Raw genomic sequence first — 12,933 nt, 5'->3', positions numbered from 1 at the left:
AAACACGTATTAAATTAAACATCCTCCCCTAAATATTTGTTCAATCCTCGGTAGTATAGTGGTGAGTATCCCCGCCTGTCACGCGGGAGACCGGGGTTCGATTCCCCGCCGGGGAGACATTTAGTTTTCACTTTTCATGCTTTTTTTTTTCGCTTTTTCTCTTTTGTTGCAGCTATTGTGGAGCGTAAGTACACTTTCTTTATTCTGTCTTCCGATGATGGAGCATCGGCTACGTTTATTTTCTTCCCAATTCTAATCACACTGACCGGTAAATAATTGTTAGTTGATTCATTTTCTCTTCCTTTTTCTCTTTCTTTCAGTGTTCCAAAAGTTCGCAAGAGGCTAAAGATTTATATTAGTACATGCGAACAATAATTGTTTCATAACCGATAAATTTTCGCCAAAAGCTCCGCACACGAAGAGGATGCACTTGACCTTTCGGAAATGAAAGCTTGTGACCAGTTTCAAACCTTATTAACAATTAACAAAGCAGAATCAAAACAATGGGGCTCGGACAGTAACCTGCTCTTAAGGTCAGTTGATTACACTTTGCACGTCAGATTTTTATTAGTAAAAGCTTGATACTATCACGAATTGTGATAAAATTTAATCCAAAATTGTATCTGTTAAATTGACATGTATCATGAAAACTGAAGAATGCAATTATAAGCAAGAATCTTGAAAACAGAGACTACTTTTCTTTTATTTTCAAACAAATCATCTATGAAAAACATTAAACTTATAACCTGCACTTCCTCCTCCCCTTGTAGAGGATATGGGATACTTAGTAAATAAATGAATATTTGGCCGAGAAGCGAAACTTCGAGGGCAAATATGAAATTTTTAGGACAATCTCTCAGCCAAGGACATTATCAGCCGACATACCAGCAAGCCAGAACGGGGTTTAATTATTTTATAACCCTCCCATTAATTTTCACATCGCAATTAAACTGCGCGTAAACACAGTAAAAAAGCCAGTGGTGATCTGATGGCGAATGCGCGTGATTGACGCAAGCAAGTTTGGTTTCCTTCCATGTAAATAGGAGAACGGAAAAGTTGAAACTCTTGTGTTGACTACGTTTCTTTTTCACGTAAAAATCGGAGGACAAATATCGACGCGGACGAGGGTTATTGCGTGATAACTGTCCTGTGATTTTGCACCACGTGACGTAAAGTAACCAATAAAATCACGCCAAAATTAATGGGTGGGTTATAAGATAGGATAACCTTCAGTTAGCCTTATAATAATTATTATCATTTGGTCAAAAAACTAGTTCAAATGTGACCCTGAACTTCGATGGCTTTTGTTAGCGACAAAGAAATCTGTAAGAAAGAAATATTGGTTAGATTCAAAACAACAGGAACAATAAATATCACTTGTCAAAAGCTTAAAACTTAGACCCCAAATAAATGAGCTAACTTTCTATAACAGCAACACCTATACTGTTGGTTATCATTTTTGTGCTTCGTAAATGTTGAGAAATACCTGCAGTATCAGTTCAAAACGAAAAATTGGATCTCAATTAGCATGAGCGAAAGTTTCTTTTTCAGGCCAACCCGGTTGAAATCCGAATTTACCAACCTAATTCAGAACCGATCAAAGAGAGAGAAAACAGAAGGGTCATAGGGTAGAGGTCAAAAGCAAATAAAAGGTTTTCTTTTACTTTATTGAAAATATTCCAATGGAAATTTATGTAGTTTTTTAATTTTTTTCTGTACAATCACGAACCCTTAGTATCAAATACTGATTTCATCAAATGTTTCACAAAAATTTGTATCGTGTAGCATTTCGATTTTGTGAACATATCTGATCAGTTAAGAGGCTCACCAAACTTAATTCATTTAAACTTGTTTATCATAATTTGACAGGTGTATTAAGCCTTTGTGAGCAATCATTGGTTTAGAAATATTAATATGGCTTGTTTAGGCAGGTTGTAAGCCAGCGGTTTATCGTCTTATAGCGTGGTCAGTGGACAATTGTAGGCAGGTCTAAACAAAAAAACAAAAAAACGCTCTAAAACTTTATCAGTATCTCGAGATAGTAAATTAATTTTAGAGGACCATGTTGACCTATGTGCAACTCGTGAATTTGCTTCTAATTAGAGCTATTTACGGGTACAACTTTGAAAAGACGAAAATGCATGCAAAGAAGAACCATTATTTCTTCAATGGCTCTTCGCAAAGCTTGCAAAATTCAAGTTCTGACTTTGTTCAAGGAGAAGTGACTCAATATTTGAGAGAACATCCTGAGGATTCAAGAATCATCAAGCATAACTACTTCTTCCTTGATAGTCGGCCCCCTGAGTGTCCGCCGTGCCGTAAGTCGTAGCCTTTTTGAATGATTGTATGTCGCTTTCCACAACCTGATTTAGACTGGCAAATGATGGTTTCGTAGCTTATCTGGTTAGTGATGGCCGAATGATCGACAAACCGGCAGACTGACCGACCGACGGATCGACAGACTAAACGTCTGAAAGACTAACTAATTCATCTCACCGACCGAACTACCTAACATGGATTGGTTTTCTCCACGTCTGACAGTCTGTCTGTCTGTTTGACTGTTCGACTGACTGTTGATTGAGTGATTAATTGATTGGTCAATTGACTATTGATTGATTGATTTGATGCAATGTTTTCTTTTTGCAGCTCTGCTGAGAAAGCCTGGCCCTTGTAAGTAGAGATTACATGCTATCGATTAGGGCTTGTCCGGCTTGAAAGCTTTTCATGCTGTACTGATAAAATTGTTTTTGCAGTTTGTTATGCTCACATGGACTTAGGATTTGTGATTGAGGCATCAGCCAGCGTAGAAAAATATGGAAAAGGAAACTTTAAAAGGATTCTTGACTTTGTAGAAATTACAATAAGGAAATTTGCGATTTCAAGGCGAAGGACACGAGTTGGTGTGGTCACATATGGCGTTAAAACTGATCTGGTTTTTGATTTTGAGAGGTGCACTCTTGTTTTCTTCTTTGCTTGATCTATGATAAATCTACCTATATTTTCTCCATTCAGTATTTGTTCTGATGCTTATATTTTTATCCGGACTGGTTGGTAATCACTACTCAATTAATGTATTGCAAAATGTTAAAACAACTCTGTGTGAACTCGCAATTGAAAGATGACCAGCTGAGATTTCCTTGAGATGACATTTGAGTCGTGCTTGGGCCATGGGATTGGTTTGTTAGTCGATAGCACTCTCTATCACACTTTGGCCGTGCCCATCACCAGAAATCGGGGACATTTTGAGCCCGTTACGAAATGTCAGCGGTATATCGTATTACAGACAATTTAATATGGCGGCGGTGGAAGTGAAGTGAACGCGTAACTTTCTATTTTCGTAAAACCCCACGAGAGAAAGGCCTGGTACCTTTCTATCCCAGAAAGCCAAAGGAGGCGCCAAAACAAGGAAAATGGCGGCCAAATTGTGCAGTTACTGGGACTTGTATCTTTCGTGTTCTTCCTTCTTAAAATTGAGGTATTTAAAAATGGCGTATTTGGCTTTTGAGCTCTGTGAAAATACGAAGAGTTTCCCAGCTCGAGGAAAGTTTGCGGGCCAACATATTCGACCGTTTACGAGCGATTTAGTTGAGGAAACTTCTACAGAATGTATATCGAACTACGTATTTGCGAATCTTCACAAGGTTGTTCGCACGATAAAAGAATTGTAACACCTAGTCGAAGCAGATTTTAAGAGTTTGTATGGGAAAATGGAGTCAGAATTATGAGTTTACTCGTATACCTTAGGAAAAGGTAGGCTTGAATTTGAGTATTTCTTTATAGTAGTGATGGACGCTTTTACCGATGTAGGCTACATTTCCAAGTACGCAGCGAAAGAATATTCCATTCTTAGACAGCTATTTGAAAAAACAATCTTTTCCCATACATTTTCTTATACTGTTTCGGCGCCATTTTGCTTGTAACATGAGAATCGCCTCCGCCATATTGTCCCAAATTTGTGGCAATGAGTGGCGTTAACTCCTGTCAGGGAAAAATTCTGATTCTACGAAGGACATCTCAAGTTTTCTGAACCTTGCATTTCCCGACAAAGACATTACTCGTTTTATATAAGCTTTTCGAGGCAGTAGAAAACGCGTGGTACGTCTTCAACTTGACGGCTAGAGGTAAAAATGGACGAAGGGGGGTAGGGAGGTCCGCAGTGTGAATTCGACTCCTTCCTTATAAAGCGTAATTAGTAATTGTTGATTAACAAGGTAACTTAGCCCGCTTCAAATGTCTGTCCAATGCTGGCCAAGGACCACCCCAGTATCCTCAAGTGGGCCAACTAGAAAATACGGCCTTCCTCCCTCGTAAAAACGAGCTGCTTAAACTCAGAGCCCATATATAAAGATCATCCCCTCAAACTTTCAGTGGTTTTTGAAGTCACTATTTTGCTTTATGAAAACGGTAATCTTTACTTTTCCCCTCTTTTCTTTCAGCAAGCAGAAGAAATCTGTTATGGTTCGTGCACTGAGAAAAGCTTCCACACAAAAATTAACTAGCTCAAATACGGGTTACGCACTCGGTATGGCAGAGTACTACTTGTTCAACAAGAAATGCAAAACCCGCAAGGAAATCCCTAAAGTTCTTATAGTTATTACGGATGGAAGGTATCCTATCAAGTTTTTTGTTAACATCAGAGCTTTTACCTATTGTTAGAATTGGTTCGATGTTTCATCATCGGAACTTAATTGGTTCAATAATATCGACAAATGCTTATTTTATTTCATTTGATTTAAAAATTTGATTAAATGTTTATGGATAAGATTAACCCTGTTTTGCAATTCAAAACCAATATACAATTTTTTTTTTTTAAAAAAAGTTGGGTCTTAAATGTAATTCGTTAAGTATTTGTCTACAAGCAAATCATGAAAAATTTCACTCTTTGAAGTTTTACCGTGTCAATGGACAGTTTTGTCTGATTTCTTTAAACAGAACGCAAGCGAAATTGATTTGCCATGCTTAGTTGAGCCAATGAAAGTTCAAGTTTTTTTTAAGTTCCATGCCTTGATATCTTCCACTGCCTATAATTTGTATTGAGAAACACTCTAGAATGCCATGTAGTTGCCTCATAGTTGTTTAGGAACTTTTTACTCTGTAGCTTAGTAAACCTCTAATTTTGACATCTCAAAGTAAACGTGCATGCAAAAATCTTTATCATGACCATAGGTAAGGTCTCAAATTCTCCTCTTGCGCATTCAAAGACGAAACACTAAAAGTTAAATATTATGGCACTTCAGGTCGACCGACGAAGTCATCCAACCTGCATACAAAATTAAACAGTGTGGTGTACGAATATACGGCGTGGGAGTTGGAAACTACTTTGATATCAAACAACTAGAAGCAATTTCCTCTACACCTGTTGGTGAAAATGTTTTTATTGGCCCGTTTAACAAGTTGCAATACATCAGAGACGATCTTGTGCGAAGTGTATGTTATGGTGAGTGGTAAAAAGCAACGGGTTCTTGAACCTTTCACTCCACTAGCCCCTAGTACTGTGCGAAAGTAATGCAAATAACATCGTCGCGATTTATCGGCGATATTTGAGCGATATTTCAGTTGGAATGATATATCGGCGATATTTCGCAGGGCTGTTGAAGTGAGAAGGTTAATTAGACTTGCGAAAACTCAGTCATCCTGCGGCGATCGACTCTTCGAGTTATAAATTCGAAAGTTGTGAAAACTGAGAGATTAGATCCAAAAGGTGTGATTCCTTACAAAAAAAAACCTACTCAACCAAACAAGCGTATATCTATGGTACTTTCTGCATTGCGCTTCTTTATTTCACAGCATTCTTTTCGTCAGAAATGCTTGATGAAGACGAAAATGCATAAGTGGTCTCACGCTAAATTGTCATCACCCAGTGATTTGAATTGTAATCTTTTCTCAACACGTAAAAAAATGTCAAAACTGGGCTCATATTTTTTTGTCTATTCCCACTTCCATTTTCACAGGCGTTGGTGGTTTCTTGAAGAAACCCGGACGCAAAGAGTGCCTCTGCAACAAAGGAGGTAAAAAGCCCAGTAAGTAACTATACAGCCTTTTTGAGACTTACTCAATAAAATTCTTACGAGAACTCATGTCTTAGTCGTATACTGAGTTACTTAACTTTCGTTCGGGTCTTGATTTAAAAGTTTTACCTGCGTGCCGCCGATCGTTTTCGTAATTCATACAATGAAAAGTTGACATGAATACGTTTTTCGATAGATCATTTTGTGTGACAATCGGTTTACAATTTTGCGTCAAAATTGTTTAAGTGTATACTTACATAAGCTTTCTGGTGGACTTGACGCTTTTTTTTCCACAGTTTGTAATTCCAGTCAGGTAAAATCAAAGGAAGACAGTGGACCTCGCGATTCTTAGAGCTCCGATTTTCAAATGTAGCTGATGGTTATTTCCTGGCACTGAAAGTTGTAATAAAAATAAACCAATCACTTATGGGCTGTTTATGTATCATGCTTTACCAAATCCTACTCGGAAGTTTCGCCGAATCCCTCTCAGTCATACCTTCTCAGTAACCTTTCAATTAGTCTGACGAGGGCCATGACATGTTTTATCAATTCCCACTCAAAGGTGTGATATGTAGACAGAAGATTAGCTCAATTGGTTTACGTGATCTGAGGTTACGGATTTTGTGAGTGATTGCAAATGACGGAATCCCTCTCAGTGATGTTTACCCTCTCAGCAGCCTTTCGCTTGGTCTTGCGAGAGTAAACGAAGCGTACTGTCCAAATCATAAGAACAGCTGCAAGAGTGACGCATACATGCACTTCCGTCTTCGCGCTCAGAGGGGACTGCTGGTGACCATTCACGTTGTTATATAAAATTTGAGTTATAAAAGACAGCATACCCGGCTTTTTAAACCTGGTGTATCATGAATCGCAAGAGACAAATGACGTCGCGGGTCGTTGCAAATGTATTTTAAACGCAATTTTCCACCTATAAATACTCTGCAAACTGTTACTATCAGTTTCATAACTTACAAAAGGGCCTGGGACCAAACATTAGTACCTCGTATTCAACAGTGTTATCACCATTTCACAGGGGGGGGCTTCGAAAGATGTAGGCATTTTAGACATTTTAAATTGTCCTAGTGTAACTTAGAAGCTGTCAACAATCAATACATGACGACAATTTTGGGAACTTTGGCTTTAAAAGTTGAATTAATAATAAATTATTACACGACGCGGGCAGTCAGAGCGCCAATAGCTAAAATCAACCAATCAAAATGCTCTATTGCCGGTCAATATTCACTAAGTATTGGACTGGGCACTGTCCCGAATGGCCCCGAATGACAACGCACTTGTGTCCCTTTGAACTTCAGTCGTATAATAAATCTCTTATTAACCAAGCTTGCTCGGGACCGTACTGGAAGAATATCGGCCCTCGGTCTTTTTTGTACGGACCTCGCTGCGCTCGGTCCGTGCTATCAAGACCTCGGGCCGATATTCTCCCAGTACGGCCCTCGCGCTTGGTTAATAAGATATAAATATCCCGCTTTACTCTTATAATTAGCACCATGAAAGGAACAACAGTATCACCGCCAGGTCTTCCTTGAACTTTTAACCAATAAAAATAAATAAATTGAAATCTTAGAGCTGTACTAGGATTATGAGAAATGCAAATTGGGGGATATTTGCCTCACGGGTCATAGTAATTTTTTAGCCTCAGAAACCGAGATATTTCGGAAGAGAGCCCATGATCCACGATTAAATGCGTTTGCAAAACGAGACATCCTTCGATTGGAATACTCGGATCTTTTCTAGGCGATGGAGATCAGAAGATTCTCGAGTATTCTTCGAGGAGTAGGCCAAAATTACACTTTTTTTTAACTGTTAAAGAGACTTAAGACATTTCAAAAGATTACCCGCCCTTTTCTCTCTACGTGTCTATTTGTTTACGCCCACAAACACCAATAACATCGGGAACAAAAGAGCTACAAACAGTTATAATTTGAAAAACCACTACTGTTTAACGCAAAGATGGCAGATTGCAACTGTTTTAAGCGAGAAAATTTTCACCTTCTGCTTTGATTATTATGTAGTTCTCGAAAATATATGAATGACCACGCTTGCCAAAAGTTTATTTTGCCTTTCGCAAAAAAGAAAAAATAAATAGCTTGTTTGGATCAATTTAAGCTGGTTGTTTATCTTAACCGACCTTTCGTGAGATAGTTTTGAGCAAGTACCAGGTACCGCTCACCTATTAGCGATAAACTGTAAAAAACCATCCTTTCATAAATGAGAAGGAGAACTTCTCCTTTGTTTATAGGAAACTGCTTTTTTCTCTCTTCCCCTGGGAGATGGATTAGAAGTGCGATTGGTGAACAGTTGAGACGAGGTAAGGTAGTTTGATTATCTGATCTTTTAGATACAAGAAATGAAAGATTCCTATCGTTAAAATTTTGTGGTTTATGAATTTCATGCAAATGTTTAACTTATCCTAAGTTGTCCGCTGGGTGCGGATATCTAATATGAAATCTTATTCATAAGATAAAATTCACTTCTAAAGGTAATTACCCATAGAGATGCTTTTTCGGTATTTATCAAGGGTATACGTTTTGTTCGCAGGCATTGAAAGGGAACTAAGTCAATCTCACGATTTTGAATTTGAGTTTTTAAAAATTAATCGAATAGGAACAAATCTAAGGTTACCTTTTAAAGTGAATCAATTGAGAGTAACCATAAAGAAACACAGTTAACAAATAACTTCCATCGACAATTGCATCTTGTTTTTCACTATCGATTTTTAGTAACATCTTGATGAAATTATTTCAACAATTTTTATTGTTGTTGATCATTTTTATTCAGTAGCAAACTTCGATCGTTACATAATTGTAAGAAGTTCCCCCTCACCCAAAAGCTCATCTCTGAAATCTGATTACAAGAATGAAACTTTGATTAGTTTTTAATTTTATACCTACAGATCAGGATTTGAAATATTTAGCAAAAGAACATTCGATGAATTTCCTTGTTACAAGCCGAGGTTAAAGTAATTTCGGTGTTTTCATTTGAATACTACTTAAATTATTGAAAGAAACAATTTTAGTTCTTGACCTGAAATAATTTCTAGAATAATCACCCTACGGGAATGTTTCACTACCTGGTCAGTATGGGAAATATCTCTTCTTTTCCAATTATTCTTTTAAAATGAAGCTATGACTATTGCAACCAAGGTCAGACTGAGATTTATTGAAACCGGTTTATTCGCAGACAAAACAATATTTTTATGACATTTTTTTTTTATACAAAGTCATTTAAAACGACCTAATGAAAAGTCCATCTTTCATAGAAAAGCGTGGTGACATTTAGGAGGCTACTGACCCTTAAAAGCAACTTTTCAGTCAGAGAGGGTCTGCAAAAAAACTACAACCAAACAGTCATATGTTAACGGAAATGGTAAATTGGCCACCGTAATGATTACAAAAGCTGACGTTTCGAGCGTTAGCCCTTCGTCGGAGCGAAGGACGAAGGGCTAACGCTCGAAACGTCAGCTTTTGTAACCATTACGGTGGCCAATTTACCATTTCAACTTTGTTGATATATCCAAATTATTTCGTTACTCCCACCGACGCAGCCCCAAGCAGTTTCTTTCGAAACTATCAGCCTTTATTCATATGTTAACGAAGGCGAGAAGTGTACCATAATTCGTGATTACTTCACTGCCAGATCAACCAAGAATTTCTGGGCTTCTTTAACATCATAAAAACCGTTATCTCGTTGAATTATGAATATGGTAATCTGCAGTATTATTGCATTCTTTTAAAATGATCCTGCCAATCATTATTACCGATAGGTGAGGATGCGCAGCTCTTCGCTATTGAGAGCTGTCCTGTTCTTGCTAGTTGCTAGCCATGTGCTTACCAAGAAAAATAACACATCTACCTTAAATCAAGAAAGGAAAAATGTAACGAATGAAAAACGTCAAAATATAGGTAAGTACGTTCGTAAACCCACGCACGAGTTTTCGTAAGCGCCAAACACTGACTAGAGATGCCTTTTCTCAGATGTTTCCTTTGGCCTTTTTAAAAAAATTGATTGTGAGTGATGCCAAAGATGTTTTTAGAAGCAGATACGTTGCAAACACATGTTTTCATATCCTTTTTATTCTTATAATATTTCATATTACGCAGTGACAAGTTGCTGTTGCTGATCTCTTTGATTGGTCAGTCAGGTAACCCCTGCTTATTTTCAAGAATTTTACACACGACCCTTTCGTCTCGGATAGGAATGGTTACCTTATCCCAAACTTTAATTTGAGAGTAATAAAATGATTGACTGATTGATTTATTGAGTGATGCCTCGATAACTTCAGCAGAACGTTGCATCACCCAAGAAATGTAATTATCGACGGAAAAAGACCCTCTTTCCATAAAAAATACCCAAAATGGGTATTCATTTCTAAACAGTTGTTAAATTGCTGCGCTGACGATATAGCTCTCTTCTGTACTTGTCACAGCCTATAGTTATCCAAATGTTGCAATTCCATATGGCGCTGATGGTCTCCCTTGCTGTCCAGCCAACAGTTTTTGTACAGGTATGCATTCTTTTGTATAAAAATGAAAAAATATCTCCTAAAGTCACAGTTTCCTATTGAATCATGCGTGTTCCTGACGAATAAACGAAGCAGCTCTGGTAACTGAATGACACTCATCGTTAAGTGTGTAACTGCATGAGTGCCTGTATGGGTGAAAACAAGCTAAATTACACCGCCTATGCGGTCTGTTGTACCCCATAGGCATACAAATCGATCAACGACTTTCTGTCAAGGGTTACAGACACCGTCTACGATTAAGAGCAAAATAATATAAAAACAAAGTTATTACATCCATCTAAAGAAATTTTTGTGCCAAATCGGTCTCAATTGCCTCAAATTTCCCTGGTTGATTCAGTCTCGAGTCTCACTCATGACAAATGCGGAAGCTAAGTGACATTTTTTTTTTTCTGCTCAGACAAACCTCCCTGTCCGCCAAGTGCGATGCCGGAGATATCCAGTGCCCCTCAGCTGGATGCCGGGATATCATTCAACATGGTACCAGGTGGTATTCAGGAGCCAACAGCCCCACCTCAATCAGCATCTGTACTATCTATTCCAATTCAGGATCAACCAGAAAAGCCAACGCAACCGCAAATTCCACTGCATGCTAAACACTCTGAGGAGGATAAGACAAAGTTAAAATTACAGCCCAACAGAGATCAGGTGTATCACATCAGAGGAAAAAGTACGCACATTTTGTTGTTGTTGTTGTTGTAATGCGCAACTTTGCTAATGCTGGGGTCAGAATGAATGTTGTGCTGTTGTTGTATAAGATGCAGGGCCAAAAAAGCTTCGAAAAATACTTGAAATTTGTCTGTTTGCAAGCCTTTTTTTCCATGACGGGTCGAGGTCATCATTAATCTACGAGGGAATGTGAAAATGTCTGTAGGCATACCGTAAGGTACCATATTTTAACGAAAACCTTTTGTTTCCATTTCGTGGGGCTCGTCCTGAAGTATTAGCTAGGTCGCGTATTGCTGTGCATGTTGTCCATGCTTTTCATATAATGTTCTTGTTTTGTTTTTTCAGTGTTTACAATTTGTTTTATAACATAACGTTGATACATTGTAGCAAAATAATTCACTTTTATTTAACACTAAAATCTTACATGAGCAGAAAAAGAGAAGCGCGCAGAAACTGGTCCCTGCATTTGCACACGTCTACTGTACGTACACTCCTGGGAAAACGGTGTACACTAAATTGGCCAATCAGAGCGCGCGCTTTACTTTGGTTATGTTATAATGTGCGATGCTTCACAGCTCGTAAAAGATTCCCGTGTTTAAAAAGAGATAATTACTTCCTTGTTATTTTAGTTTGCCTCTGCTGATTTGCTTTGTTTCGTAACCAGGTTTCAAAAGTCTCGGTTGTTGGAAAGACACCTGGGACAGAGCTATTCCTCTGATGGAAAAGAAACATGCCATGTTGTTTGAGCCTGACTACAAAAAGAGAACAAACGCGCTTATGAAATGCGCTGAGGCTGCATTGGACAACAGCTTTATCATTTTCTCTCTTCAAAATGGAGGACAGTGTTTCTCTGGCAAAGATGCTGATAAGACTTTTATGAAATATGGCGTCAGTGATTCCTGCAAAGGTGAAGATAACATTATGTTTTGATGAATATGCTTATCAGAAATCCTGGTAAACATGACAAACTATCGATTAAAATCAAATCAAATAGTTATCTTGCTCAGATCACAGGAGGCGGCTTACACTTATCGTCTCGTTCAGTTATAAATCCCAGATGACTTCAGCTAGGTGACCATTTGCCCCCCAAAAAAAGTGGCACAGACCCAAAGGCGAGTGTGCCACTGCACTGACGCTCCTATCACATTTTGACGTACAAATGAACAAACGTGCTATTTACACAATGAAAAGGGGAGAAAAAATCAATAACTTGCCTCGGACCTCCACCGTTGGCGGACAGTTTCTTTTAAGTTCCCAACGACATTTCTCGCCTACCCTTTCTTTTTGCTACTGGACGGATCCTAACTATTTCCTCAGGAAGCATTGACTTCGCCAATATAATTATTTAAGACTCCACGAGACGAGTATCTGTTCTCTAAATAAAAAATAGCCTCTATTTGACGCGAAAATATGCACTGATATTTGTCTTCGGACATTTTCTGTTTCAAGTTGCGAACAGTTTTTCGAGAAAAACATCATGCCAGTCAGTAGACACGTATATAAAACCTAATTCCTTTATCGTCGTTTTAGTTTCATCGTTATTATCATTATGCATTATTCCTATCAATAATGTTGTTATTATCACAATTATGATTATTATTGCTATCTTAATTATTTTATTATTTCATTCGGCATCTTTTCTGTTCTCTTTTCGCCTTTCCTGCTGTTCAAAAACAGCATTTAATACTCATTTTTTGATGATCACCTGTCATGAGT

General features: G+C 38.0%; 1 protein-coding gene and 1 non-coding gene across 2 annotated transcripts; both read left to right on the top strand.

Annotated features, from left to right (window-relative positions):
• Positions 1–44: 44 nt before the first annotated feature.
• Trnad-guc (transfer RNA aspartic acid (anticodon GUC)) lies at positions 45–116 on the top strand. Its single transcript has one exon. It is a non-coding gene; the product is annotated as a tRNA-Asp (tRNA).
• A 1,843-nt stretch (positions 117–1,959) lies between these two features.
• Positions 1,960–6,436, top strand: LOC111338222 (vitrin). The gene is made up of 7 exons (XM_022944662.2): positions 1,960–2,318; positions 2,647–2,670; positions 2,754–2,949; positions 4,437–4,607; positions 5,238–5,437; positions 5,952–6,020; positions 6,305–6,436. The coding sequence occupies exons 1-7, from the start codon at positions 2,063–2,065 to the stop codon at positions 6,358–6,360; spliced, it is 972 nt and encodes a 323-aa protein (XP_022800397.2). The 5' UTR covers positions 1,960–2,062; the 3' UTR covers positions 6,361–6,436.
• Positions 6,437–12,933: the final 6,497 nt, after the last annotated feature.

Source organism: Stylophora pistillata, chromosome 13 (genome assembly GCF_964205215.1).
Source record: "Stylophora pistillata chromosome 13, jaStyPist1.2, whole genome shotgun sequence".
NCBI classification, from domain to species: Eukaryota; Metazoa; Cnidaria; class Anthozoa; order Scleractinia; family Pocilloporidae; genus Stylophora; species Stylophora pistillata.
This window is presented reverse-complemented; position numbering and strand designations above follow the sequence as displayed.

What these genes read in the sequence shown, in the direction of transcription:
- LOC111338222 (XM_022944662.2), top strand. Translation starts at nt 2,063, where the DNA reads ATGTTGACCTATGTGCAACTCGTGAATTTGCTTCTAATTAGAGCTATT. An exon ending in CTGGTTTTTGATTTTGAGAG is followed by an intron (nt 2,950 to 4,436) that starts GTGCACTCTTGT and finishes CTTTTCTTTCAG; the next exon opens with CAAGCAGAAGAAATCTGTTA. An exon ending in TGTGCGAAGTGTATGTTATG is followed by an intron (nt 5,438 to 5,951) that starts GTGAGTGGTAAA and finishes CCATTTTCACAG; the next exon opens with GCGTTGGTGGTTTCTTGAAG.